This window comes from Panthera onca, chromosome A2 (genome assembly GCF_046562875.1).
Source record: "Panthera onca isolate mPanOnc1 chromosome A2, mPanOnc1 haplotype 2, whole genome shotgun sequence".
Lineage (NCBI taxonomy): Eukaryota > Metazoa > Chordata > Mammalia > Carnivora > Felidae > Panthera > Panthera onca.
Window position 1 is genome coordinate 3,388,778 of NC_138340.1, and position 26,492 is coordinate 3,415,269.

At 63.4% G+C, this 26,492-nt stretch overlaps 1 protein-coding gene across 6 annotated transcripts; it reads right to left on the reverse strand.

Annotated features, from left to right (window-relative positions):
• Positions 1–26,492, reverse strand: SEMA6B (semaphorin 6B). 6 transcript variants are annotated; one of them, XM_078443576.2, is made up of 17 exons: positions 26,124–26,492; positions 10,242–10,391; positions 9,974–10,097; positions 8,341–8,401; positions 8,123–8,185; positions 7,387–7,488; positions 6,889–6,979; positions 6,422–6,541; positions 5,840–5,928; positions 4,955–5,172; positions 4,225–4,356; positions 3,845–3,994; positions 3,479–3,661; positions 3,255–3,401; positions 2,546–2,623; positions 2,378–2,436; positions 1–2,000 (listed from the first exon to the last, which is right to left on the reverse strand). In XM_078443576.2, the coding sequence occupies exons 2-17, from the start codon at positions 10,360–10,362 to the stop codon at positions 1,039–1,041; spliced, it is 2,700 nt and encodes an 899-aa protein (XP_078299702.1). In that variant the 5' UTR covers positions 10,363–10,391; positions 26,124–26,492; the 3' UTR covers positions 1–1,038. The 6 variants fall into 6 exon arrangements, with proteins under 6 accessions (XP_078299702.1, XP_060485890.1, XP_060485889.1 ...); XM_060629907.3 differs by lacking the exon at positions 26,124–26,492 and adding an exon at positions 11,165–11,699; XM_060629906.3 differs by lacking the exon at positions 26,124–26,492 and adding an exon at positions 11,017–11,699.

A 26,492-nucleotide genomic window follows, 5' to 3' on the forward strand; every position in this document is an offset into this window, starting at 1 on the left:
TGCCGGTGGTTGTAAACAGTTTTATTGATGGGGAGGGGGTTGGGGGAGGCAAAGTCCAGAGAGGGTCCAGTACTCAGCTGGCCACTCAGCTGGCATGCATGGTCAGCTGGAGGTCGAGGGGAAGGTCACGAGGGGACGGGTGGCATGGGACCCTCTGACCACCCTGGGGCCGTATTTACAGTGGGGCCCGCCCGCCTTCCCCGCCCCCGGACCACCAAGCCCTTTGGACAGCTGCTGCCAATGTGACTTCCGGGCAGGCCCTCCCGGCCCCCCTGCCCGAAACCCCTGCTTGTCTCCCCTCAAAGTCCTAACCGGCACCTTGGAGGCCCCCCGGCCTTCTGGAAGCCCCGGCGCCGGCTCAGCCAACGCCCAGGCCGCTGGGGCCACCGCCTCGCACACGGACACGTACACGGCACGCGCGGCCCGCCCCGACACACACACACACACACACACACACACACACGCCGGCAGCAGCCCTCGTGGGCGCACGCACGCGCACACACACACGTCCCTCCCCTTCCTGGCCCCTTGCACACGAACACGGCATGCACACGCGCACACACACCCACACACGCCAGGAACCTGGGTTGAGGAGGGGCGTGGGGGGTGGGGCTGGGGGTGGGGAGCTCGGGTCGCAGACGCGGCCCCTCCCCATCCCACCGCCTCCAAGCGTTCCCGCCCCGCGTCCCCCTCCCCCCCCCTCCCCCGGCTGACACCCCAAGAACGGAGTTGTGCAATTGGATAGAAATCTGCAAAAGAAACGCCAACTGGAAAACAAACCCAAATCCACGCGCAGAAGGTCAACCTCAAATCCGTAGCACATTCCTCCCGCCCCCACCGCCGCCTCAGTGTCCCGCGGCCCCGGGCGGGGCGGGGCCGGGGCGCCGAGCTCGTTGTGCTTCCGTGCGGCCGAGGGGGCCCCCCACGCGGGGCGGGGCGGGGCGGGGCGGGGGTCGTGAGCACCCACTGGAGGGCTTGGGCCGGCCCTCTCGCTCCTGGTTCCCGTGGCTGGCACCGCCGAGGCGTCGGGGCCCCGGCCTAGGGCACGGGGGGCGCAGTCCTGTCCGTGCCCCCGTACGAGAGGAGGTGGGCCAAGTCCGTGCCGGGCCGCGCGTGGCGGCCGCGGTGGCGGTCGCCCGGCCGGCCCTCGCCGCTGTTGAACGTGTGCGTGCGGCGCAGGGCGGCGGCCGGCGGGCCGTGGGGGCCGGGCCTCCGCAGGCTGCCCGTGGGCGGCGGGCTCCAGGGCCGCGGGAGGCCGTCGGCGGAGGCGGCGGCGGCGGAGGCCGGGTCCGAGGGCCCGGTGGGCGCCGACACGACGCGCCGGCGGTCCGGGCTGGCGTGCGGGGTCAGCGGGAAGTCGCCGTGCGCCGCGCGGCCGGGCCGGGCGTAGAGGCGCGCGTCGGGGCCCGGCTCTCCGGGCACCGGGGGCGCGGGCGGCGCGGGCGGCGGCTCGGGGGCGCGGGCCGGCGCCAGCAGCAGCAGGGAGGAGGACGCGGACGCCGAGAGCAGCGGGTGGCCGTGCTCCCAGGCGCGCGCGCCCAGGGCGTGCGGGTGCGGGGCGGGCAGGCGCTTCTGCGGCAGCGGCGTCTGCTCGGGCGTGGGCAGCAGCCCCGAGTCCAGGTCGTGGGGGCCGCCCTGCAGCAGCGTGGCCTTGGCCCAGCCGTTCTGCATCAGGGGCGCCAGCAGGGCCTCGGGGGGCCCCCCGGCGCCGCCGCCCCCGCCGCCGCCGCCGCCGCCCCCGCCGCCGCCCCGGCCCCCGGCCGCCCTGCGCTCGCCCAGCCGGCTCACGCTCAGCACCGCCTCGCCGCCGCCGTGCGCCAGGATGGCCTCCTTGTCCTTGCGGCGCGCCAGCTCGCGCCGCTCGCGGAGGCCCACGTACCAGCCCACGCTGAAGCCGGACACGACGGCGCCCACCACGAAGGCTGCCACGGACGACGTCACCAGCAGGTTCACCGACACCAGCCCGGCGCGCTCCTCCGCCAGGCTGGCCCGCAGGAGTCCTGGCCGGGGAGGGCGGGCGGGGCCGCGTGAGCCGGGGCGGCGGGGACGCTGGGGTCCCCGCACCGCCCGCCCCCCCCACCCCCCCGCCGCCGCGCCCCGCTGGCCCCGCCGGCCGTCCGCTCTCCGCCAGTGAGTCCGTCCGGCCGCTGGGTGGCATCTCTGTGTCCCTCTGTCCGCTGGGGTCCGTGTGTCCTCTCCGAGTCTGTGTCTGTCTCTTGGCCTCTCTCTCTCTCTCTCTCTCTCTGTGTCCCTCCCCCGCCACCCCTGCTGGAAGTGAGGCCCCCCGCCCCTCCCATGCCCTGACGGAGGCCAGCACCCGCCCCCAACACACACACGCGCGCACACACGCACACACGCGCGCGCGCACTCCACTTACCTGTACAGTCCCCTAAGCCTGAGGTGCTGGCCCCAGACACGTCCTGCTCAAAGGTGCCTCTGACGGGGAGGTGGGGGGCGAGAGGGGCAGTCAGCAGAAACCTCTCTCAGAGCCTGATGGTCGGGGGGGGGGGGGGGACCCCCTCCCCCACCCCCTGTCCCCCAGTACCTGGTGCCGGGGCTGAGGAAGACGCAGGAACCATCAGGGGCCCACCCACAGTAGGGGTCCTGACTGCCAATACAGTTCCTAGAGCAGACGGTGACCCATCAACCACAGTCCCTTACGAGGCACCTTTCAGTGTCAATTCCAGGGGTGCTTGTGACAAATCGGCACTAGAGGCTCCTATCCCCCCCCCGCCCCCCCCCTTAGAGATGAGGCTCGGGACAGCGGGCTCAGGAAAGGGTTTCGCCGCATTGAGGGGCTCACACTGAGACTAGGGGGGTCTCAGCCTGCACACCTGCTCCTGGCACCCACTTTAAAGGCTGGGAGACAGCTGCCTCCCCGGTCCCCAGCTTCTTCCGCACCTGATGCTCTTAAAGATGTCAGCCAGGTCTCACGCCTTCCTCTGCCCGCAACCCTCCAGGGCTCCCACCTCGGTAAAGCCCAGGTCTTCCCTGCCCTCCCTGCTTCCCTCTCCTCCCCTCGCTCACTCTTGCTCCAGTCAATCTGGCCTTCTTGCTGTTCTTCCAACGTACCAGGCCCGATCCTGCCCCAGGGCCTTTGCTCGGGCGGTGACCCCTGCCTGGCTCATTCTTCAATAAGCCAGGAGGCTGCCGGGCCCCGGACTTGCATTGGACTTTCCCCACTTCCCGTGCTCATTGCCCCTTGCTTCCCCCCACCCCGGTCACCTCCGCAGCCCGCCCCAGGGGGCACTCACTTCATGCACCCTGAGTACTGCTGGCAGCGGGCCACGGGCACGCGGACCACGCAGCGGGGGAAGGCTGCCAGCAGGCCACCTGAGGCCGTGTCCAGCTCCAGACTCAACAGCCGCCGCCCCGCCTCACCGCTGCTGAACCGTCCACACCTAGGGGTGAGCGGATTGGTAAGAGTCAAGGGCGCGCCCCGCCGCCCCGCCCGCCGGGCCGCCTCTGTGCACTCCACCTGTCCGGCCGGTAGGTCTCGAACTCCTCTAGGAAGACACTGGGCCCAGCGGTGCCTGAGGCGCTGGCGTTGGGCCAGATGAGGAACTTGAGGACGGTGCCCACCTCGGAACCCAGGAAGACGACGGTGTGGTTGCCCCAGGGGCCGGCGCCCACGTCCACAGCCACTCGCGTCAGCTGGTGCCTGGGGCCAGGGCGGGCAGGGGTCAGGCGTGACGAGACCGCACCCGGGCCAGGCAAGGCAGACACGGGGGCGGTGACGTGGGTGTGTATCCGGGACAGACAGACCACCAGGCCGGGCTCCGGTCTGGGCCCGCCCCTCCCCCCCCCCCCCCCCCCGCCGCCCCCGCCACGCATGGGGACTGACCGCATTAGAGAACGCACGATCCAGGGCGCGTGGCCCAGAGAGGGCACTGCTTCGTCCATCAGGGGGTGGGTCTTGACAAAGTTGAGGATCTCATCGGGGAAGGCGCTAGAGGCATTATACTGCATGCCGGGAGCCGCGCAGCACCCAGGTCTAGGTGGGGAGGAAGCGGTGGACCTGAACATCCCCACCCAGGGGCTCTGATTTGCCAGGGGGACCTGCCGCCCTGCCCAAACGGCCTCAGCTTTCTGCATCTGTATAATGGGTACAGCTGAGCTCAGCCACAGATGACCACCTGGAAGTCCCAGCCCTCGGTCCGCGGGGTCAGGACCCCCCCCCCCGGGCACCCGTTCCGGGATCCGGGGGGGGAGGGCGGCTCTTACCGGGGCCGTGGCACCTGGTCCTCCGGCACGGGGGTCCAGATAGACTCGGGGGACTTCTGCTCACGGAAGCGGCCTTCAAACACGGCGGCCACCTGCGTCATGTCGAAGGCGCAGACAGCCGAGCCGGGGATGCTGGGGGAGTTAGGTGAGAGGGAGCGGTGAGCCCGACGGAGGGCAGTGCCTTGGACGTGTGTGGGAGAGAGTCTTTGTCCCTGGGAGGCTGTCGGATGTCCAGCCCCCTGGGCCGGAGATGCCCCCACCCAACCCGGTCGCTCTGCTTCCTGAACAGGGCTCCTCTGTGGCCACCGGGGTCCAGGCGCCCCCCCCCCACCCCATGACTTGCTTGACGTCCAGTCTCCCAGATGCCACTCGTGGCTCCTTCCAGACCATTCCCCAGGGGGCTTTCCAAACACGAAATCTGACCTTGTCTCTCTTTTGCTCCTCACTCTCCCATGGCTCCCTAGAGCTCTCAGGATATAGTCCACTCTTCTCCCAGTGGCTCGTCACCTCTCTGCCCTCATATCCTCTAGCGTCGCCCTAGCTTGCTCCTCTCCAGCCACAGGGGCTTCCTTTCTATTGGTGAAACCTACCAAACTCACGGCTGCCTCGGGGCCTTTGCACATGTTATTCCTCCAACTTGGAACGGACCCGGGAACTACATGACGAACGTGGGACCCCTCCGCTCACGTCCACCCAGTGCCCCAGTTTGCTCCCATCGGGGTCCTCTGACCTGTTGCTGGGGGTGGAGAAGACAGCAAGGACCACCGGCCGGCCCCCCAGGCTGACCACGCCCGTGACAGCCTGCAGCACGTTGAAGTAGAAATGGGAGTCGCCAGGCACGGAGCAGTTGAGCCGCGCCTTCAAGAAGGACGTCCACTGCTTCTCCAGCACCCGGGGGGAGCCCCCCACGTCATTCTTGCACACCCGGGCCACTCGGGACACCACCACCTGGTGCAACAGCAGACAGACGGGGGCGGGGGGGGGGGGTCTGAGCCCTGTGTCCGCCAGCCAGGCCACGACGGAGGAGTGTGGCCCTGAGGGATCCCAGTCGCCACACCCCTCCGAGCAACGCGTTCCCCAGCGGAAACGGGGGGACGTTCAGCGATGATCGTCGCGGCCCTGAACCTCGTCTGTTTACGGATCGCCCACTATGGACCAGGGACTTTATCCGTGTGTGGATGGGTGGACAGATGGGTAGAGACGGATGGGCGGGAGGGTGCGTCGGTGGGTGGGGGGGAGGGACAGATGCGTGGTTGGATGATGTTGAGTTGGTGGGTGGGCAGAGGAGTGGGCAGCGGGTAGAGGATGGACAGAGGGTTGGGGGACGGGGCGGGGGGACAGGCCAACAGCGACAGCGCTAGGACTGGAAGCCAGAAGTGTCCCCTGCCCTCAAACCCATGAACCGCACCCCTGAATGTCTTCCGGCCTCAGAGGCCGGGTCCTGGCTGGAGTGGAGGGTCTTGAGGACTGGAGGTAGAGGGCGGACCCTCTCGCCCCAGGTGGAGATTCGGGGATCCCCCTCTGCTCCCCACTGCCCCTGACCAGAGCCTCTCAGCTACAGGCCCCACTGCAAGGGCCTCTCAGTGGGAGGGTAGGGGTGAGGATCGGACCTTACCTTCTCCAGATAGTTAAACTCCATCGCGATCTCCCGGAAGAAAAAATAGATGTGGCTGCCCCACTCCACCGCATGGACAAAGTAGGGCTCTGTAGGAGAGGAGGGGTCAGAAGCCAGCCCCCGATACGAGAAATGGTGTTTCCGGGGCTGTGAACACATCGGCTGGGGTGACTGCTTTTATAGTGAAGGGGGGACATTCGCTGATTACCCAGGCAAAAATAAAATAGACTCAAAGAATTTTCGGGGGGGGGGGCGGTGTGGGGTGGGGTGTCAGAATCCTAAAATCACTGTGTCTACCCTCCCCAAACAGCAATGTCTACTATTTTGGTCACCTTCCTCCCTAATGTGTTGAAGAGCTAAGCTCCTGCCATCCCCCCTCTTGTGATTCCTACTTCAGGCTTCTAAGCAACCCGCTTCCAGCAAGTTCTACTCTAGCTCCAACGCAAATCTTTCCTCTGGCTTTATCCTCAAAGAGGCCAGTGAGTTGCAAAGATGAGATAGGAGCCCCCACCCCCACCCCCTGCCTCCGTCTCTGCTGGGACTCTTATTCTGGTGGGGGGATTTGATGAATGCCTACCCCACCTTTGAACCACTTGGAGTCGTGTTTCACGGTACGCAGAGTGGGCCGGTCCCCCAGGCTGCGGTAGATGACGGCATCGATGGCTAGGAAGTCAGTAACGGTGGCCGTGAAGAGCATCCCTTCTGGATGGGTGTGAGTGGGGGGAAGCAGGTGAGAAATTAGATCATAGAGGCCGGGGGTGGGGTGGGTCAGTACTTGATCTTCCAAGACTGAGCCCAGAGCCCAGGGGAGCTCTGTCCCTAGGCTGAGCCCTGACCCCATCGAAGCCCGAACCCAGGCTGATCTCCAACCCCCCAGCTGAGCCCTGACCTTGGCTGAGTCCTGACTGTGGCTGAGATTCTACCCGCTTCCCAGCTGGACAGATGGTCTCCCAGCCGCCTTCATAATAACCCAACTCCAAGAGTGGAAAATGCCACACGGTGCTCAGGGCTGGGGTCCCATCAGACGGTCAGAGTTGGGGGACACTCACCAGAGAAGAGGGCAACGTTGGCATGTTTGGGATCGTATGGGCAACGGGCCATGCCGCTGATATTGTCCCCCAGGGGCTGCAGTGTGTCCATCTGCAGGGGGGGGACAGGACCTGAGTAACAGAGCTCCTGGCCACACCTGGCAGCCCCGTCCCCACCCCCCCACCCCCCCAGGGAATCGTGGCTCTACCCTGGATGCTGTGTGATTTGCTCACTTAGCCCCTCTAGGGCTTAGTTTACCGATCTGTGAACGGGTCTAAGAGTCGATCCTAGTTAATCCCATAACTGGCTTGTAGCTTAAGTAGCTATGGCTTCCCTGATCTCCTTTGGAAGCCTCCTCTGGAAGCTCCCGTTGAGGGGCCGAGGAGGGCTTATCCAGCAAGACTTCCCGAAGGAGGTGATGTGGCCTGAGGCAAGAGTAGGGCCGGTAGAGGGCAGGTGAGCAAAGACCAGGAGGTTGGGGCCTGGGGCAGGCGGGGCTTCGAAGGGCGGAGACTCACGCTGTAGTTGGCACACACGGGGTTGAAGGCATTGGAACCGCACACGAAGAGCGTGGATTCGTCGCGAAGTAGCAGCACCTTTACAAAATTCCGACACTCGCCCTGGGATGGGGCGGGGAGAGAGAAGCCATGGTGGGCGTGGTCACGGGTGTGGGCGTGTCCAGTGCAGGGGCGGGGGCAGAGCAGAGCAGATCTGGGAGCGTGCGGGGCGGGGATGTGGGCGTGCCCAGCGTAGGGGGCGGGGGCAGGGCAGAGTAGATCTGGGAGGGGGCGGGGCGGGGCCGGGCTGTGGGCGTGCCCAGTGCAGGGGGCGGGGGCAGGGCAGAGCAGATCTGGGAGGGGGCGGGGCGAGGCCGGGCTGTGGGCGTGCCCAGTGCAGGGGGCGGGGGCAGGGCAGAGCAGATCTGGGAGCGTGCGGGGCGGGGCCGGGCTGTGGGCGTGCCCAGTGCAGGGGGCGGGGGCAGGGCAGAGCAGATCTGGGAGGGGGCGGGGCGGGGCCGGGCTGTGGGCGTGCCCAGTGCAGGGGGCGGGGCAGGACAGAGCAGATCTAGGACCGTGGAGGGCGGGGCGGGGATGTGGGCGTGACCAGGACCGAGGACATTATGGGGGCGTGGCCAGGCTCTGGGCGGAGCCGTGGCCACACGAGGGAGCTGGCCTGGGATGAAGGCAGAGGAAGACTTGCCCCGGGCTGGGCGGGATCGGGGAGGGGCTGGGGGCGTGGCCAGGGTCCACTCACCTCCTGCTTGCCCTTCATCCGACACACGTTGATGTCACTGGGGTTGGAGCGCCAGGTCAGTTTCTGAGGGCACAGGGAGTGGTGAGGGATCCCCGCAGCCCTAGGAACCCCCGCGGGGCCGCGCCCAATTCTTGCTCCCCAGCACCGTGTCAGGCCCCACCCCCCAGGCAGAAGCCTCAAGTGCGCCCCCACCTCTCCCACCTGTGTCCCCTCCTCACCCGCTGATACCGCAGCTCCGTGGTCGTGGGGGGCTCCAGCTCCACCCGGTACAGGTTGTCCCTGGAGGGGGGCGGGGCGGAGAAGGTATAGTTTGTGAGCAAGGGAGCCTCCAGCCCCCACTCTCCTTTCTCCCTGGGGCAGAAGTCGTATCCAACACCGAACACGCAGGGGTGTGCCAGAGCCTCAGCCCCAAGCAACTGCAACACCGAACGAGCCTTCGTGTGCTTGCGCCGGCACCACATGCCTCCTCGTCCCCTAAAGTGACCCACAGGTTCCAGCACGCCCCACATACCCTGACATAGGCCACCTCACGTTCACACGCCCCTCTGCCGTAGGGGGCTACACCCAACGTGATGAACTGTCCAAAGCCCTTTCATCGGGTGCCCTCTCAGCACCTCTCAGTCTCCCCCAGGCTCTTCCCCTCCCCCCCATGCCGCAGAAACTGCCCTGGTCAAGGTCACTGGCGACCTCGTGCGAAGTCCAGCAGTCACATGGTCTCTATTCCTCCCCCTAGCCCGCAGCGTCTGGCCCGTCCCCCCTCCGGCTGGGAGCGCCTCAGGGACCTGGCTTTCCTCCCATCTCTCCAGTCCCCTCCGTCTCCCACCCCTTCCCTGGTGCGCAGGCTGGGCCCTCGGGCCTCTTCTCCAGGGCAGCCTCGTCCACTCTCAGCACTGGAACCGCGTCTCAGCCCCACATGCCCACAGCCCTGTCTCCAGCTCGGGCCTCCCCTGGAGCTCCAGACTCGGGGTCCGGCTGATCCTGGAGTCTCCGTGCGGGGGGCTCCCGGGCGTCTCACACTCAGCTTGGCCACGCTGCACCCGACTGTCCCCACACCTGCTCCTGCCTTGTCCCTCATCTTGGCCGAGGCTGCTCATTGCTTCCAGGGACGAAGGCCACAACTTAGGAGTCACCCTCAACACACATCAGCCGATACTATGTGCACTGCCTTTAATATCTATCAAGAATTTACCCACTTCTCATGCCCTCCGCGGCCACCACCCTAGTTTACCCTGAACCAGGGCGGTAGCCTTGCCTTGGTGCCCCTGCTCCTGCCCTCCGTCCGTCCTCCCCTCAGCCATCACCAGAAGGTGCCTGTGGGCACCTGGGTCAGGGCCTGCCTTCCTCTGCCCACAGCCCTCCAGGGCTCCCTTCTCACTCTGTCCCCTCCCTGCCCTTCCCTCCTCACCCTCTCCCAGTTTGCTCACTCTGCTCCAGTCAGTTGGGCCTCCTCAATGTTCCTCCAACACACCGGGCCGAATCCTGCCCCAGGGCCTTTGCACAGACTATGCTCTCTACCCAGATTTCTCCTCCCTCCCCCTCGAGATGTCCCCAAGCCGGGGGACCCCACTCAGGTCTCAACTCAAATGTCACCCTCCCAGAGAAGCCCTCGTGCCCCACATCGGCACCCTCTGTAGAAACCCAGTGAATTTTGACCAAAGAGCTGTCCCCACCGGGGGCAAACCGGGCTGTACCCACAAGAGAGTTCAGTCAGCACCCTTTATAAAATCACACCCCAAGGGCACAAATCTGTACTCCAGCCAACGACCTGCCCCATCATGCATACCTCCCCCAAACGCTATCACCTGCTCTCCACACCTCACCCTGCACACTCTGCCCGACAATCCCTCATACCTGTCCCCGATGAACAGCGTCCTGTTGACCCGCAGGACCCGCTGGATGTTGAGGTCGTCAGTACCCTCTGCTGGGGTCAGGCGTCCTGGCCCGCTGCCCACGAACACGGGGTAGTGGTTCAGGTCTGGGGGAGGGGTTGGGGAGGGGTGTGATCCCGGGCCGGGATGAGCCTGGCCTGGTGAGCCCCTGAGGAAAGTGGGCCGCAGACCCAGCTGGGAAGCAAGACCCTCCCTCGCGACTCCCCCTCCCCTGGGACCCCCCCACTCACAGTCCCTGGGGGCCACGCTGAGCGGCGGCGGCTCCTCGGGGAAGAGGCCATTAGCTTCCCCCAGTAGCAGCAGTAGGAGCAGTGGGGCCGGGCGAGGAGGGGGCGCTCGCGGGGTCCGCATGGCGAGGTCGGGGTGACGAGAAGTGACACCTGAGAGCGAAGGGCCTGGCGGTGAGCGGCGCGACCTGCAGTCCCGCCCACCGCCGAGAGATGGCGCACACGAGCCGCAGCGGCCTGGCCCTTCAAGCAGCCAAAAAATTCCCCATCAATGGGGGACGATGGCAAAAAAACACCCCCAACCACGGCAATAACGGTAATGCCCGCACTTCAGTCTAATTATCCGAAAAACTTTCCGGCCACAGCGCAGTGAAAGCTCAGGAAACGGTTTCCAACAACTTCATAGTGACAATGTTTAAATAACTTTTAAACAAAGGGGGTTTTCAATCATTGTAAAACGCTGAACGGTCACGATAGACAACAACACTTCAAGACACGTATTTAAATAATTCAGCCTCAAAACATGTATTCAAGAATCCTTCGAATTAAAACACAACATTCGTAAAATGAAAGGCTCAAACAACCAACGACAACAACAACAACAACCCTCAAAGTCTCGTGGAATTTTATAAGCCGCCATCTGGGAATTACCACACTAGAATCGCAGAATATGCCAGCTGGCCTGGGACCTCAGAGGCCCCCCGTTAGTCTGACTTCCTTCCCAAGTCCGGCCTTTCTGGCCTCTGCTGGAATACCTCTGTGACAGGCGCCTCACTACCTCTTAAGGGAGCTGGCGTCACCCTCCCGTTGAAGATAATTTGAAGCACCTTCCCGGTGTGTAGAGTGGAGACTTCCCCTCACGTAAGGATCGGTTGATGGAAGTGAGCAGAACTCACTCTCTGGAACCCAGCCCGCCACACCCCTACCCGCAGGGGTGCAGTCCGGACGTCCTGAGTAAGAAACCTGCAGCCTCGTCCTTCCGGGAAGCCTCGGGCAAGCCCTGTGCCTCAGTTTCCCCGTCTGAGCAGCAGGGACATCGGCACACGGTGTCCTGGCCTCGGAGCTCCAGGTTTCTGAACCCCTGGAGGTGAAGGTGGCGTGGGAACTTTGGCCCTGGAGTCCCTGCCTCTGAGGATTTGGGGCCAAAAAACAGGAAGGCCTTGCGTGGACCAGCGTGGCTTCCTCTCCATGACCCTGGGCTTCCGGGATTTGTGACTCAGCAGACGCCCGGATCCCACATGTTCGTGGGACATGGTTCTGCTTCCTTAAGAGCTTCCTTCCCTGGCCCCTCCCCTGCTCCGGAGCCACCCATGGCTCCCAGTGACCCCGATCTAGGCCCCGGGCCACGGCTACCGCAGAGCAGTCAAGTCCCACAGTGCGGCCGCCGGCCTGCTCTTGCCCGATGAACCCTCCTGCTGCTGGACCCCTGACCTCCTCCCCGACACCTGCCTGGGTCACCCTGGCCTCTCAGGGATTCTGTCCTTTTTTTTGTCTTTCAAACATTTTTCTTTTGACATTGTATTAAATGTATATAATATAAATTTACCATCTTAAAAAACCTTTTTTTACATTTTTAAATTTATTTTTGAGAGAGAGAGAGAGAGAGAGAGAGAGACAGAGCACAAGTAGGGGAGGGGCAGAGAGGGAGGGAGACAAAGAATCCAAAGCAGGCTCCAGGCTCTGAGCTGTCAGCACAGAGCCGGACGCGGGGCTCGAACTCACGGACCGCGAGATCGTGACCTGAGCCGAAGTCGGCCACTTAACCGACGGAGCCCCCCAGGCGCCCCCTAAATTTACCATCTTAACCATTTTTAAGTATACACGTCAGTTAAGCACATTCACGCTGTCGTGCAACCACCCCCACCCTCCGTCTCTAGAACTTTCCATCTCCCCAGACTGAGACTGTGTCCCCATGAAGCACGGACTCCCCGCCCCTGCCCCAGCCCCGGCTCCCACCATCTACTCTCTGTCTCTGTGGACGGGACGCCTCTAGGGCCCCCTGTGCGTGGGGTCACGCGGGACGTGTCCTTCTGTGTCCGGCTTCCGTCACCGCGCACGGTGTCCTCCGGGTCCGTCCACGTGGTGGCGGGCGGCAGGACGTCCTTCCTTCCTAAGGCTGGATCATATTCCAGCGTGTGGATGGACCACATTTTATTTATCCGTCTACCTGTCGACGGAAACGTGTGTTGTTTCCACCTCTTGGCTATCGCGAGTGATGCTGCTGTGCAGGTGGGTTGGCAAACATCTCTTTGAGACCCTCCTTTCAACTCCTGTGGGTGCGTGCCTAGGAGTGGGGTCAAACGAACCTTCCATTCCATTCTGGAGCCTGGCTCCGGAGCCAGGCTCCAAGGGTCCAAATCCCAGCTTTGCCATTTCCAGGCTGTGTGACTCTGGCCAGGTTACCCCCCCGCCTCTGGACCTCAGTTTCCTCATCTGTAAACTGGGCACAGTGACAGCACTGATCTCATAGGCCTGTGGTGGGTGTTAGCACCCCATAGGTGCTCAATAAATGCTGACTATTCTGATTCCTGTTGTTGCTGCTGGCATAGTAAATACCAGAAGCGAGGCTGGGGGGTTCCCAGGAATTACTTCACAGAGCCCCCCGGTGGCTGTAGTAGGAGGGGTGGAATATTCGGCCCACTCTGCAGATGTGAAGGCTGAGGGTCCAATTCGGGGGCTATGGCCCCACGAGAGAGGATGTGGCAGCTGGGTCGAACCCAGGGCTCTCTGGCTTCAGGATTCTGCTCCTAGCTGTTGAGCATACAACTGGTCGCGAGATTAATAATCACCCAGGCCATTCCCTCGACCCTCCACCCAGAGGGGCTGGCAGTAACTTAAGACCCAGTGCACGGATGGGCAGACCGAGGCCCTGGTTGGGGTGGGACCCCACGGCTAATTTCTTCTCCTGGTTTTCTTAACCTCGTGATGCAGCACCTCGAGGCTGGGAAGTTCATTTCCTCCTCCTGTCCACCTGCCCCCCTGCCCCACGGATCCATCCAAGGACCCCTGGGTCCCAAACTGGCCTTCTCTCGCCGGAACCCGCTGCTCCTACCAGTTTCTCGACTTAAGGACAGTCCGGTGGTCCCCTAGGCAAAGAGTGGGGTCTCGACCTCCCCGCCCCTCCCCTGCCCTGAGTGCTCTGTAACCCAGCTCCCGCCTCCAGTCCCGCCTCCTGCCCCTTCAGTATGCCCCTCGAGGTAGCGAAGGAATCTTTCTAGAATGCAGATCTCACCAGGGTCTCTTCCCCTTGGCACCCGTGGCATTCACGCGCCACTGTTCTCTCGGGGCGGGAGGGGGGGCTGTCCTCGGCACCGTGGGGTGTCGAGCAGCAGGCTTGACCCACCCACTTGATGCCAGGGTCCCCCTGCAGTGTGACAACCACAGATGTCCCCAGACGTTGTCCAGTGTTCCCTGGGAGGCAAAATCACCCCCAGCTGAACGCTTCTGCGCTAGACCCTTCTATGGCTCCCCAGTATCCTCAAAATGACATCCCAGCTTCTCCCCACCTTTCCGTCTCCACCCCTGGACATCTGCACACGCTGTTCCCTCTGCCTGGTTCACCTTCCTGCTCCCAGTAGCCTGGTAAACTTGTTTTTCGGGTCTCAGCCGCCTCTTCCAGGAAGCCTTCCCAGATCACCCCAAATGGGCTTCCTCCAGGTTCCTAGGGGCCTGTGTGTCCCCCCATCAGTGCCCTGATCAGCCTACCAGCTGTCCGTCTTCCTCACTGGACTGTGGGCCTCCTGAGAGGGCAGGACAGGGTCTTGGCTGCTGTGTGTCCCCACCACCCAGGGCAGGGCCCGGCATACAGTGGGAGCTCAATACATAATCAAGGCAGCAGGAGTGCCTGGGTGGCTCAGTCGTTTCAGTGTCTGGCTCTCGGTTTCAGCTCAGGTCATGATCTCCTGGTTCGTGAGTTCGAGCCCCACATCGGGCTCTGTGCCGGCAGCTGGGAGCCTGGAGCCCGCTTCGGATTCTGTGTCTCCCTCTCTCTCTGCCCCTCCCCCGCCCCCGCTCTGCCTCTCTCTTTCAAAAATGCATAAACGTTATAAAAAAATTTTTTTTAATTAAAAGAAAAAAATACAGGTGGCAAACGCCAAGCACCTGCTCCTCGCCAGGCATTGCAAAAACCGAAGCGGACTCATTGAATCCAAGCACAACGCAACCCAAGAGGTGGGTGCCGTTAACGTGCCCCTTACGCAGACGGGGAGACTGAGATGCGTTGGCCCAAATGGAAGCACGGAGCTGAGACTGAAACCTGTTCGGCCCACATTAGTCATTTGGATTATAATGCAGAACTGAAACCCACATGCCCTTTCTGGGAAGTCCGGGCTCCTCGGGGGCCCACCCGCTGCGCGTGGCCTCAGTTTACCCCCTGACCCGGGGTTATGGAGGCCTCAGCACGTCCCCCCCGTCCCCCCCCCCCAGACCACCTGCTCCTCTCCATGAAACTCGAGGCGCCCCTGCCAGCAGCCCCGAGGACAGACACTCGTGCCCTTGGGGAGCAGAAGGGACGGTCATAGAGCAATAGAGCGTCAGCCCCCATCCGGGAGGGCTCACGCTGGGGCAGGGCCTCTCCCCTGGAACCCCGACCATCGGGCCACCTCTTGGCGCACCCTCCCATTGTACAGACGGGAAGACTGAGGCGGACGGAGACATCCCTCAAGCCTTCTCCACCTCCTCCGCTGGTCCGGAGGCCCTCCTGTCTGCCCCGCACCTTACTGCCCTGAGGCTCGGTCCAGTTTCCTTCCGGAAAACTCCCACCCGGCCCTCCTTCAGGCCCAGGCGTCGGGGCTACGCTCCCCGCCCCACCCCCACCGGCACTTCGGTATAAATTTTAGGATCAGCTGGTAAGTTGCAAACCACAGAGAAAACATAAAACCTGGCGGGGTTTTCACCGGAACGGTGCCGATCATACAGATCAGGTGGATGTGCTGACTGCCAGCCGGTGCTCCCCCCGCTCCTCCCTCCCCCCTCCGCCGTCATCCCTGCCTCCGCTGATGCCTCAGGCCCCGCCTGCGGATCTTCCCCCGCCCCCAGCCTCATTCCCTCACCCTCACGCCCAACGCCGGCAAGCCCCGTGGGCCCTGCCTTCACAGTTATCCGGAATTCTCACCCCTTCCCTTCCCAGTCCGCTCCCGGGGCGCCCGCCTCATCTACCGCGCGGACCAGCGCGGTCCCCCCGCAACCCCGGTTCTCAGGCTCCCGCCCTCGCCCCCAGCCGTCCTCCCCGCAGCGGCCACCGGAGGGCGCCCGTGAGCACCGGAGTCAGGTCCCGCCCCCCTCCCCCCCCCCCCCCCGCCTCCGCCCACAGCCCTCGAGGGCTCCCACCTCCTTTCACCTTAGTAGCCCCTACCCTTTCCCCGCACCCCTGCTCCCCTCCCCACCCGGTGTCACACTCCCAAAGGGTCCGATTTAGCCCGTTTGCCACTCCTGAGACCTGTAGCATCAGCCTCACTTGGGAGCCCTTAGAAATACAGAATGGGGGAGGGGGTGCCTGGGGGGGGGGCTCGGGGGGGCCAAGCGCCCAACTTGGGCTCAGGTCATGATCTCGCGGTTCCCGAGTTCCAGCCCCACGGTGGGCTCCGTGCTGACAGCTGTGAGCCAGCAGCCTGATTTCGAGTCTGTGTCTCCCTCTCTCTCTGCCTCTCCCCCGCTCACGCTCTGTCTCTCTCTCGCTCTCAAAAATAAATTAAAAAAAAAAATTCTTTTTTTTTTTTTTTTTTTAGAAATGCAGAGTCCCAGGGCCCCACCCAGACCTGCCCAACCGGAGACCGCTTGTAGTCAGATCTCGCAGGGATCGGGGCGCACGTCAAACTTTATGCGTCGATACCTAGTCGCCCACCCATCCGCCCCCCTGGACGCCAAGCCCTGTGACCGCAGGCAGTCTTGGGTGTGTGTCGGTCCACTGGTGTCCCCGCAGCGTCTGGCACACGGTTGGTGCTCAATAATGGCTCGTAAGTGAATGCACCAAGTGTCAGCATCAGGGCTTGAATCCGGATCTGCCCTCCTCCCTGGTTCCACTTTGCCTGTCACCCCCACAACACGCAAGTGTCTGCAGGTGTGTGGGTCCTCCCCGCGGACGCCCCCGGGCCCCTGTGAGCTTCTGTGTGTTCACGCGTATCCGTAGATGCGCCCACGGCACACGCGGGTGCCCCAGCAATGGCAGGCCGTCTGCCTGTGTGTGCACGCGCCCCCCGTGAGGCTGCTGCCTGCGACCCCCACTGATGGCTTTCTGGCCCTCAAACTGTCTTCAAGGACCTCAATTAACTGTGGGCACCCAGCTGGCCAACCCCGGGGTCTTACCCACCCTCCCACCCCACCCAGCCTCATCTTGGTGGGTTGGGGAAACTGAGGCCCAGAATGAGGGCTGGACAGAAAACCCTGCCAGCTGAAGAACTCCAGGGCAGCGGTCTCCAGACTCGTATGGCCCCGGTCCGAATCCTGGCACTGCCTCCTCCTGTCCGCTGTGAGCCCTCCGACGGCCACTTCCCCCGTGTGGGCCTCAGTTTCCCCACCTATACGCAGCAGGCGGCCACGAGCCCAACCCGACACTGTTGCTGTGGCGATAGGCAGGCAGAATCCAGACCAACGCCATCCAGCAGAAAGCCGTGTGCACACATGCGTCACTTTGAATTTCCTGGTGGCCACACTCAAAGGGGGAAACTCGTTTTAATAATTTATTTAACCCAATGGATCCAAAATACTGTTATTTCCACAAGTAATCAATGTGAAAATGATTAACGAGACATTTCAACACGCTGTTTTTCGCGTTTAATCTTTGGAATCTGGTGTTTCACACTGAGAGCACATCTGGATTCGGGCCGGCCACACGTGATTCAACAGCCACACGTGGCCAGTGGCCCCGGACAGCCCAGCTCCAGAGGAAGCGCTGAACAGAGTGACTGGCCCACAGTGGTCACTCCTATCATTGTCGCTGTTATTTAAAAAAAAAAAATTTTTTTTAATGTTTATTTTTGAGAGAGAGAGAGAGAGAGAGAGAGAGAGACAGAGCATGAGCAGCGGAGGGGCAGAGAGAGAGGGAGACACGGAATCCGAAGCAGGCTCCAGGCTCTGAGCCATCAGTACAGAGCCCGACGCGGGGCTGGAACTCAAGGAAACGCGAGATGGTGACCTGAGCCAAAGTCGGATGCTCAACCGACTGGGCCACCCAGGCGCCCCTATCATCGTCGCTGTTATTATGCAAACATCACCCCTGATTTCCAAGTGCAGGTTGGGGGGTGTGGCCACTGCTCCTCAGGAATAAGCGGGGGGGCCCCTGGGGGAGGCCTCCCATCCTCTGGGCCTTAGCAGGGAAGTTCTCCTTCCAGTCTCCCAGAAACCCCTCTTGCTTCCGGAGGCTCCCAGAAGCAAAAGGCCTGGAGGTTGGAGTTTCGACCCCAAGCTGGGCATTCCCCCGCTGGGCCTTTGAGAATTTCGCCTCGAAGGGCAGTGCCACCCTCCTCTCCCATCCCCCTCCCCGCAAGCAACTCTTTCCCGGGCTTCACAAGCTCAGCCCACACCCTGCTCAAAGGCCTGCAATGGCTCCCTAGTACCCCCACGGAAGAGAGAACCGATTTCTATCCGCGGACATTTCAGGACCCCTCCTGCCCTGGCAATGACCTTAATCTTCACTTGCCCTCATCTTCTGCCACGCATGCCCAGAATTCACCAGTCCCACATCAGGTCTTTGCTGAGGCTGTCTTCCTCTGCCAGGGACGTGTTCAGCCTTCTCAAGGCCCAGCTGCTCCCCAGGAACCCCTCAATCACCCAGACATAGTAACCTTGCTTTCCCTCCTTGGAGCCAACTCCTGCTCGCCATCCCTATGAGCTACATGCGGATGTCCCCTCCTCCAGGAAGCCTTCCTTGACTGCCCTGGCTGAGCCTGACACTCCCTGGGCTCCCGCAGCCACCACCCCTCCCCATCCTGGAGGCGACTCCCCAACTCTGGCTCCCTGTACCTTGGGAGCTATTCAGTCACTCATGAGAGGAGCAATTATTGAGTGTCAGCTGTATGCTAGGCACAGTTCCAGGCAAAGCCCTGCCCCTGTGGGGCTCCAGCGGGGAGACAGGGGCATGCGACTCGGTGACTCGGGGCCAGGCTCGGAGCCCCTGTTTCTCCATCTGCCACGGCAAGGATGGGGGCGGGATGCCCGTTTCCAGTTCCATAGAAGGAGCTCCTGACAGCCTGACCGCCCCAGGATTCCGGCTCCGGGGCCCGGTGTCCCCGGGGGGATCGAGTAACCCGGCCCGGCAGCCGGCCCCTGTGCCATCCAGGTCCAGTTACCGGCTCTGCTTACAGCTGCCTTCTCCAGCTGCCTCAGTCGCCCCCGGTCTCAGCCCAGCCGGGCTTCGGGGCTGTCTAGGAACTTGGCAGAGCACCCAGAGGGAGTCCCTGGGGCCCTGGCCACGGAGGGGCTGGGAGAGAGGCCCCCTTGCCCCCCGACGCCTGCCCGATGCCGATTAACTCATCCCTCCCCGGCCCGGGACACAGCGGCCTACCCTTCTGCTTCCTCCCTCTGCAAATCGGGGATGACGGCCCCAGCTCCGGGGCGCACAGTAGGTGCTCCACTAACACCTGCTGGACCAGTGTCCCGCAAGCAGTCCCTACTTGTACAAAAAGCCGCAAGGACACGTTTGCTCCAGACTCTCTGAGCACCTGCTCTGTGCACCTTCACGGCAGGAGTCTCCGTGGGGATCATGCTCGGGGCGGGGGGGGGGTGGGGAGGGTCGCGGGGGGCTCGGCGCAGAGCCGGGCAGGCAGGAAACGAGCAGTTCGTGCTGCACTTGGAGGGGACAGAACTCAAGAGCACCCGAGTCACCTCCCGCGTCCGCCCCCCAGCGGCCCAGCGGAGCGGGGACCTCAGCTAAGATTTTATGAAACCCCTACGGTGCCCCAGGCTTCATTCACACTTCCTGCCCACCCCACCCCAGTGGGGCAGAGACCGGCACCATCATCCCCATTTCACAGGTGGGAAAAACGGGCCCAGAGAAGCCAAGCCACGTGGCCAAGGTCACGCAGCCCACAGAAGGGTGCGGCCGGGATCCGAACCCGGGCCGCGGGGCTAGGCTGCCTCTTGCCGCGGGCCCACCAAGTGCCGTCTGGCCACGAGCCTGCACAGCCTCAATGAACGTTTTGCGGATAAGCGAGCGGAGACCCGGAGAGAGGCTCTCCTGTCCCCAGGCCACTCGGGGAGCCAGGGTGGAGAACAGGTGGCAGGGGCACGACGGCAGGACCTCAAGTAGGGGACACGGACAGGCCCCCGGGGCTCCAGGCCCAGACGGGGAAGGGGGGGGGGGGCTCCCGGGTAATTAATTTTAATCACTGTTTGGAAATTGGGCCGCCAGGAGGCAAATCGGAAGCAGCAACTTGTAATTAGGAACGGGGAAGGGGGGGCTCCTTTCTCCGTGATGCGGCGACCATTCTGAGGAAATTAAAGTGTCATTTATACCCAGCGGGTAATTAGAGGGCCCAGGAGGGGGGCCACTCGAGGGGGCTGGGGGCTCCTAGGGAATCCAGAGTGAGGCTGGGGTTGGGGGGGGGGGCAGACACCCACAGATTCCCAAGTAGGCCCGGGGGGGCAGACGGACCCCGTGCTCAGCCCCAAGTTGAAGGAGATACACAGGAGCTGGGCCCTGCTCTTGGGGCCCAGTTTAGGGGGACAGAGGGGTATAAGGCTTGGCCCTAGGGGGTCCACTCCCGGGAGGACAAAGAGATACGGTTCTTGCCCTTGGGGTCCAAGAAGACGGCCAGCCCGGTCCTCTTTTCTTGGGATTCTGGGAGCCCTCCTCTCCCCCCCACTCAGGCTCACCCCTCCATCCCGAATTCATCCAGTCACTTTGCCCCTCCCCAGAGGTGCCGTCTGGAAGGCCACAGGGATCCCCAAGGGGGACGGGACCAGAAGGACAGGTCTGCAAGGGGACAGCGTTTAAGAGTTGCTGGGTGGCCGGCAGGCGGGGCTGGGCTAAGTGTTGCTGGGAAAGGATGAACTTGAAGAAGACAAAGGCGGGAGAGAGGTCCTGGGGGACGGCCCTGGGGTCAGAATGGACCACAAGTCCTGGTGAGTCAGGGCTCAGGAATGGCAGAGAATGCTGGCAGAGTGACGATGGGGCGTGAGAACGGGCGCATCAGTGGAGAAAAACAGTGAGGGCCGGAGGCCCCTGCTTGCTGGGTGACCCCGGGAGATTTGCCACCCCGGTCTGTGCCTCGTTCCCCCCAGAGCTCAGACCTGCAGCGGGAAGTAAGAGCAAACACTTCGGGCCATGTATTGTGCTCCCAGCCCGGTGCTGTGGCCACTACAGAAAGTCCCAGTGGGGTCGGTGGGAGGGGTTCTTCTTATCATTTTACAGTCGAAGAAGCTGAGGCCCGGGGTGGGTGAGTGACAGGCCCAGGGTTGCACAGCCAGGAAATGGCCAAGCCAGGACTTGAACCCAGGCCAGATGGTGTAGACACTACACTCTTAAGCCCAGTACTCCCTACCCCTCAGAGAAAGGGGCCCTCAGTTTCTCGCCACATCCTTCTGTAGGCAAGTCCCAAGTCTATCCCATGCGCCAACTCCTTTCCCTCTCTCCTGCCGCAGCCTGTCTGGTCCCCAGCATCGCTCGCCTGGACCAGCACAGTGGCCTCCGCCCTGGCCTCCCAGCTCCCGGCCCTTGCCGCTCCCAGACTGTCTTCCCCACGTCAGTCATAAGAGGGCGCCTGTGAGCACCTTAGTCAGGTGCCGCCCTCCCTCCTTGGTCCTCAGCCCTCCAGGGTTCCATCCTCACTGGGGGTAAAAGCCCAAGCCGTCCCCTGAGGCCCCCAAGGCCTTGCACAATCTGCCCCCCCTCTTTCCCCCTCTCCCCCTCACTCTGTTCCGGCCACACGGGCTTCCAACGCACCTGGTACGGTTCTGCCCCAGGGCCTTTGCACTGGCTATACCCTCTTCCTGGAATGCTCTTCCTCCAGATCTCTGGCCCCTTCTCATTTTCTGGGTCTCCGCTCAGATGCCACCTCCTCAGAGACACGCTTCTTTGACACCATCGGCTAAAACAGCCCCGCCCTTCTCAGCTACATCATCCCGGATGATCGTCTTCAGCAAACTTATACTGAATTTACTTTACCTCCCTAGTGGGGATCCGTGTCCCCATCCGGCTGTGAGTTCGACAAAGGCAGGGCCCAATCTGTCTTGGTCATTGCTGGGGACCCAGCACCTAGCACATGGCAGACACTGATTAAATATGTGTCATCTCATCAGATGAAAGCAAAGACCGCACAGCACCAAGTGAGGTCGGGGCCAGAGGCTACAAGTTCCTGCTTTTCAAACTTGTTACTTTTTCTGAAGAAAAACAACACGACTTTGCCCTGCCATCTTGTCTGTGTCTCCTTCTTCAAATGGTCAACCGTAAAGGAGAGAGAATAGTATTTCTGTTTTACAGATGGGTACACCGAGCCTCAAAGAGGGCAAAGCCATGGATTCCAACCCAGGTAAGTCTGATCCAGGTGGGCAATCCTCTAAGGCCAATAATTCAGTGAGGTTGTCTCAACTGCCCAGGGGCTCTGACTCCTGGGGCTCCGGGAAAGGGAGGAGGGTCTGGAACTCTCAGAAAACGTGTAGCCGCCTGCACTGGGAACTCCTACACATCCGTCGTGGCCCTAGCTTCCATGCCCCTCCTCCACTCATCTTCTCGGATCCACTGGGCAGAGACCAAGTTTTCCCGGCCCCATTTGCTCCCTGTGCCTGGGCTCTGACTCCACGTGGCAGAAAAGGCTGGCGTCTGCCTGTTTCCTCTTCTCCAGTCTGGAAGCCCCTTGAGAGCTCACTAAGCACTAGAGCTAAAGCCTCTTTCTCAGGGATCCCAGTGTCACCAGGCATGGAGCACGGCACACGGGGGCCACCAGGAGCGTCTCCCGAACTCCCCGGGACCAGGTCTCCCCCAGGGCTCCTCTGAGAATCATCCACAATCCTCCTCTGGGCTCCTGCAGTTGGGAAGTTCTCCCCTAGATCTGCCCTTGGAAGGCAGGCTCAGCCAGGGCCAAGGTGCATCCTGGGAAATGTAGTCCTCACCAGCCTCGGCCTCCCTCCCGGCAGGCCCTGGGACGGCCACCAGTGAAAGGTCACAGAGGCAGAGCCGGTGGGGGGCCCCGTATCCCTGCCCAAAGGAATGGAAGAGGGGTCTCTGGCCTCCCAAGTCACCTCTGTAGCATAATCTAATGGCTGTCACTTTACGTGGACATCCCCAAAGGCCAGGTGACAATGACCGTGCTAATGAGAGAATACATGGCTCGGGTCCAGACCTATCAGGCCACCCGCTGAACCTTGGCTCTGACAGGCCAGACCTGCGCTGTGGGCAACGGTGGGGGTGTCTAGGACGGTGGGGGGGGGGGGGTCGGTCTGCAGCCGGCTCCCGGGGAATTCAACCACAGGATGGGGGGCAGGTGACTGGAGCCCGCGTCTGGGGCTGCCCTGAGCCCCAGTTTCCCTACTTCTGCTAAATGAGGCCACGCTCGCGGTCAAACCATATCACTGCTGGGCCTTGGAGGAATCCGCCTACGGGTCCCCAGCCCCTCAAGTGGCTTAGACTTTCAGAATTACCGGACCATGACAGTTCAAAACACCCACGGCACCTGGACATTGAAAAGCAACTCGGAAGGGGGCGCCCGGGGTGGCTCCGTCGGTGGAGCGTCCGACTCCGGCTCAGGTCGTGATCTCGCGGTCCGTGGGTTCGAGCCCCGCGTCCGGCTCTGTGCTGACAGCTCAGAGCCTGGAGCCTGTTTCGGATTCCGTGTCTCCCCCCCGCTCTCTCTGTCCCTCCCCTGCTCACGCTCTGCCTCTCAAAAATAATAAAGAAACACTAAAAAGTTAAAAAAAAGAAAAGAAATGTGGAGGGTCACCTGGGCCCTGACCGATGCCAGAATGATTTTTCCAGGGTTCTGCAAAGACGGCTGTCCAACCTCTCGGGACGGACAACTCTCCCCCCGCCCCCCAACCCCTCATCAGGCAGCTGCCTTGGTTTCCAGGAGCCTGGTAGCTACCCTTCCTTCTGGCTGCTCAAGGTCTAAAACGTTGCCCATGCCCTCTCCTGCTCTAACACCTCCCATGGCTCCTAATTGCTCTTGGGATAAAGCTCACTCCTCAGTTTGGCATTCTCAGCCCCCAGCCACCTCTCGGGTCTATTGCCTGTAGTCTCCCACCCCTAAAATGGGCCAGACGCTCAGGGCTCCCCCAACACACCCCGCCGTGGCTCTACTGGGCACCCCCTCGACCTCGAATCCCTGTCCCCCTCTTCTCCTGGCAACATCCTTCCCCTCCCTCAAGTCTGATGCCACCTCCCCCTCCTCCAGGCAGTCTTCCCTGATTCCACCTGTCCCGACGCTGGCTCCAGGCCTCCCTGGACACCCAGCATCTCCTGACAAAGGGCCAGGCACACGGGACAGGGCCACACCCCAGGGTCAGCCAGGGATACCACTTTCCCAGGAGGCGGGAGCGACCGGCATGTCCTCCAGCCTCCAGGGACCCAGCTCACCTGTCCTGCTGGCTGACGTCAGGGTCACCTTTCCAAGGACAGTTTGATTTCTATCTTCCAGGTCCAGCCCCAGGTAACCCCACCAACTCCCGTCTCCAGCACCTTCTTTGCCCAGTGGACAAAGGCGGGCACAGAAGCCTAGCAGTGGGGTAGCCCCTCCTGGGCACCTTCTCTCCTCAAAGCGGAGGAGATGACAGGACCCCGAGGACCGTGGGTGCTCAGCTCTGGCAGAAGGTAGGTGGGAACCAGGGAGAGTGGAGGGGGGCGAATCCAGGGCATTCTTGCCTGACCTCTCTCTGTCTCATCTCTCTCCGCTCAGGTCCTAAACCCCAAGATCGCCTCCCGCGGAGATGGCAGCCCAGAGAGGGTTAGACACCTGTCTGAGGTCGCACAGCTGCGCTCCTCCTCTTAGTCCCAGCCTGTCCCTTTTTGGAGAGGGCTGGGGCCTTGGAAGCCTCAGGTCTAAATTTCCACACAGCCCAGAACGGACAGGGGGTGGGATCCAGTTTCAAATGATGTGACGCCTCCTTCCCTCCTTCACCCTGTCTAGCAAGCCCGGGAGAGGCCAGGCCCGGCCTCCCTCTTTGCCCCCTCTGCCAATTTCTTGGGCCTCAGTTTCCCCATCCACTCTCGGGAACGGGGCCAACTCAGGGCTGACACCATTTCAATGAGGCTTCCGCCAGGCTGCTACCACCTGTCCTGGGGGCCTCAGCGACCTCCCAGCCAACTTCCCGGAGAGCTTGGGACCCTCTCCCAGGTGGGCCCTGACCGCACCAGGGAGCCCCAGCCACGTCCTGCACTCACTCTGCATAGAGTTTTGAGCAGTTCCCCACGCACATCCCCGAATTCGCCCCTGAAGGAGACCAACAGCGTCTAGGAGGATGTGGGAAAGAGGCTGGGTGGGGAGCCCATAGAGTGGGGCGGGGGGGGGGGGGGGGGGTGCCCAGCGATACCCAACTTTGATTTTGGAGAGACAATGTGGACCCCGTGACACGCTGAGGGAACCCAGAGAAATACCAAGAAATGCAGTTTTGTAAACGGGGTGGGGGGGTCCCTTCTGTGGTCCCAGCCATTAGCCACCCCCCCCACCTTCCTCCTTAAGCCCAAACCCAGACCCCCAAAGCTTGAGGGCCCCTTCTCCTGACTGCAAACCTCAGTTCCCCTCTGGTCCGTGGGTCAAAGGTAACAACCTTAGGGGGAGGTGCCAAAGACCTCAGCCAGCGAGAGCCGAACGAACTGCGGGCGAGGGTCCGTGGATCGCACTCCCGGCTCCGGCATCTACGCGTCCCAGGCAGGGGCAGGGGAATGGGGGTGGGGGGGGAGTCCTCCGGCAGCGCCCCCTCTGGGAGGTGCCCTAAACTCGGAGCGCGCCTGCAGGCGGAGAGCAGGGCGGGGGGGGGGGGGGGGGGGCACGTGACCCCCACCCCGGGGACCAATCAGCGCCCGCAGGAGGGGGGCCACACTCGGCGCCCCCACCTCTCCCGGCGCGCTCGGAGAGAGACGCTTTCTTTGTCCCTTTGTCAGCTCTTGGGGGGCCCCCGAACCCCGGGGCCCCCGCTGCAACGGGGGGGGGGATCCGGACCGGCTGGCTCTCTCCCCCCCCCCCCGCGGCCCCTCCCCCGCGGCCCGCGCCCTGGACTCGTTCTGGGCCGGGCGTGAGGCTGGAAAGGGCTCAGGGGCACCCAAGGTGCGGCGGCTGGACCGCGGAGTGGGGTGGAGGGGCCTCGCCGTGCCGGGACCACCACACCGGTGCCGGGTCGGCCTCGACTTAGCTCTCCGGGCTCCGCCCCCCCAGCACCACCCCCCCCCCCCACCCCCGGCCAGCAGGCCCCGGCCGGCCCTGAACCCCCCCACCTGGGCCCAAATCCAGCTCCCCGGCGGCGCAGCCGCGAGCCCCGTTATTGTGCCTCCCCCGGCCCCCCCCCCCCCCCGGACAAAGTCTCCACCCGCTGCGGTGCCGACAGAACCCCCATTATAGCTCCACATCCAGGCCCCCAGGCAACCATCCAGGCCCCCCCCAGCTGCGGTGCCATTAGACTCCCTCATTATGGTGCCTCATTCAGCGCCCCAGGCCCCAATCCAGCCCCTTCCCAGCGTTGCCGCCGGACCCCCAATACACCGATCCATGCAGCCACCCCCCTAAAACCCAGCCCCCTCCCCGGTGGCGTTGCTGACAGTTAGATCCTCCCGCGATAGCGCTCCCCAAACCCCCTCACCGGCCCAATCCATCACCCCTCCGAGCGGCGGGGCCCTCAGGCCCCCATCCTGGCGCCTGACCCGGCCACCCGGGCCAGCGATCGAGCCCCCCTGCTGCGTGCCGACGGACACCCCGGGGCTGCGCCTCCCCCAACCCCCTCTCGCAGACGCCCCGGGGCGCTTACCTCGAAGCCGCCGCGCCGCGAGTGCGCGGGAGGGAGCGCGAGGGCGGGAGGGCGCGGGCGGGGGGGGGGGGGGGGTCCGTGCGCGCACCTGTCCCGGCCCGGCCGGCTCAGCCGGGCATCCCGAGCGGGGAGGGGGCTGGGGGCGCGCGCTCTCCCCGCCCCCGGCCCGCGGCGCCTCGCTGGGGGAGGGGGCTCAGCCCCGGCCCCCGGCGCGCTGGCGTCGGCTCCGGGGGGGGCGCTGCGCGGCGGCCGGACCCGGGGCGCGCCGCGGCCGCATCTCCTCCGCCCGCCGCGGCCGCCGCTGCGACTCGCGGCTCCGCCACCTCCGCCCCCCCCCCCCCTGCTTCGGACACCCCCCCCACCCCAAAG

What these genes read in the sequence shown, in the direction of transcription:
- SEMA6B (XM_078443576.2), bottom strand. Translation starts at nt 10,362, where the DNA reads ATGCGGACCCCGCGAGCGCCCCCTCCTCGCCCGGCCCCACTGCTCCTA. An exon ending in GGATGAAGGGCAAGCAGGAG is followed by an intron (nt 7,489 to 8,122) that starts GTGAGTGGACCC and finishes GCCCCATCCCAG; the next exon opens with GGCGAGTGTCGGAATTTTGT. An exon ending in GACCAGGTGCCACGGCCCCG is followed by an intron (nt 3,995 to 4,224) that starts GTAAGAGCCGCC and finishes CTCCCCACCTAG; the next exon opens with ACCTGGGTGCTGCGCGGCTC.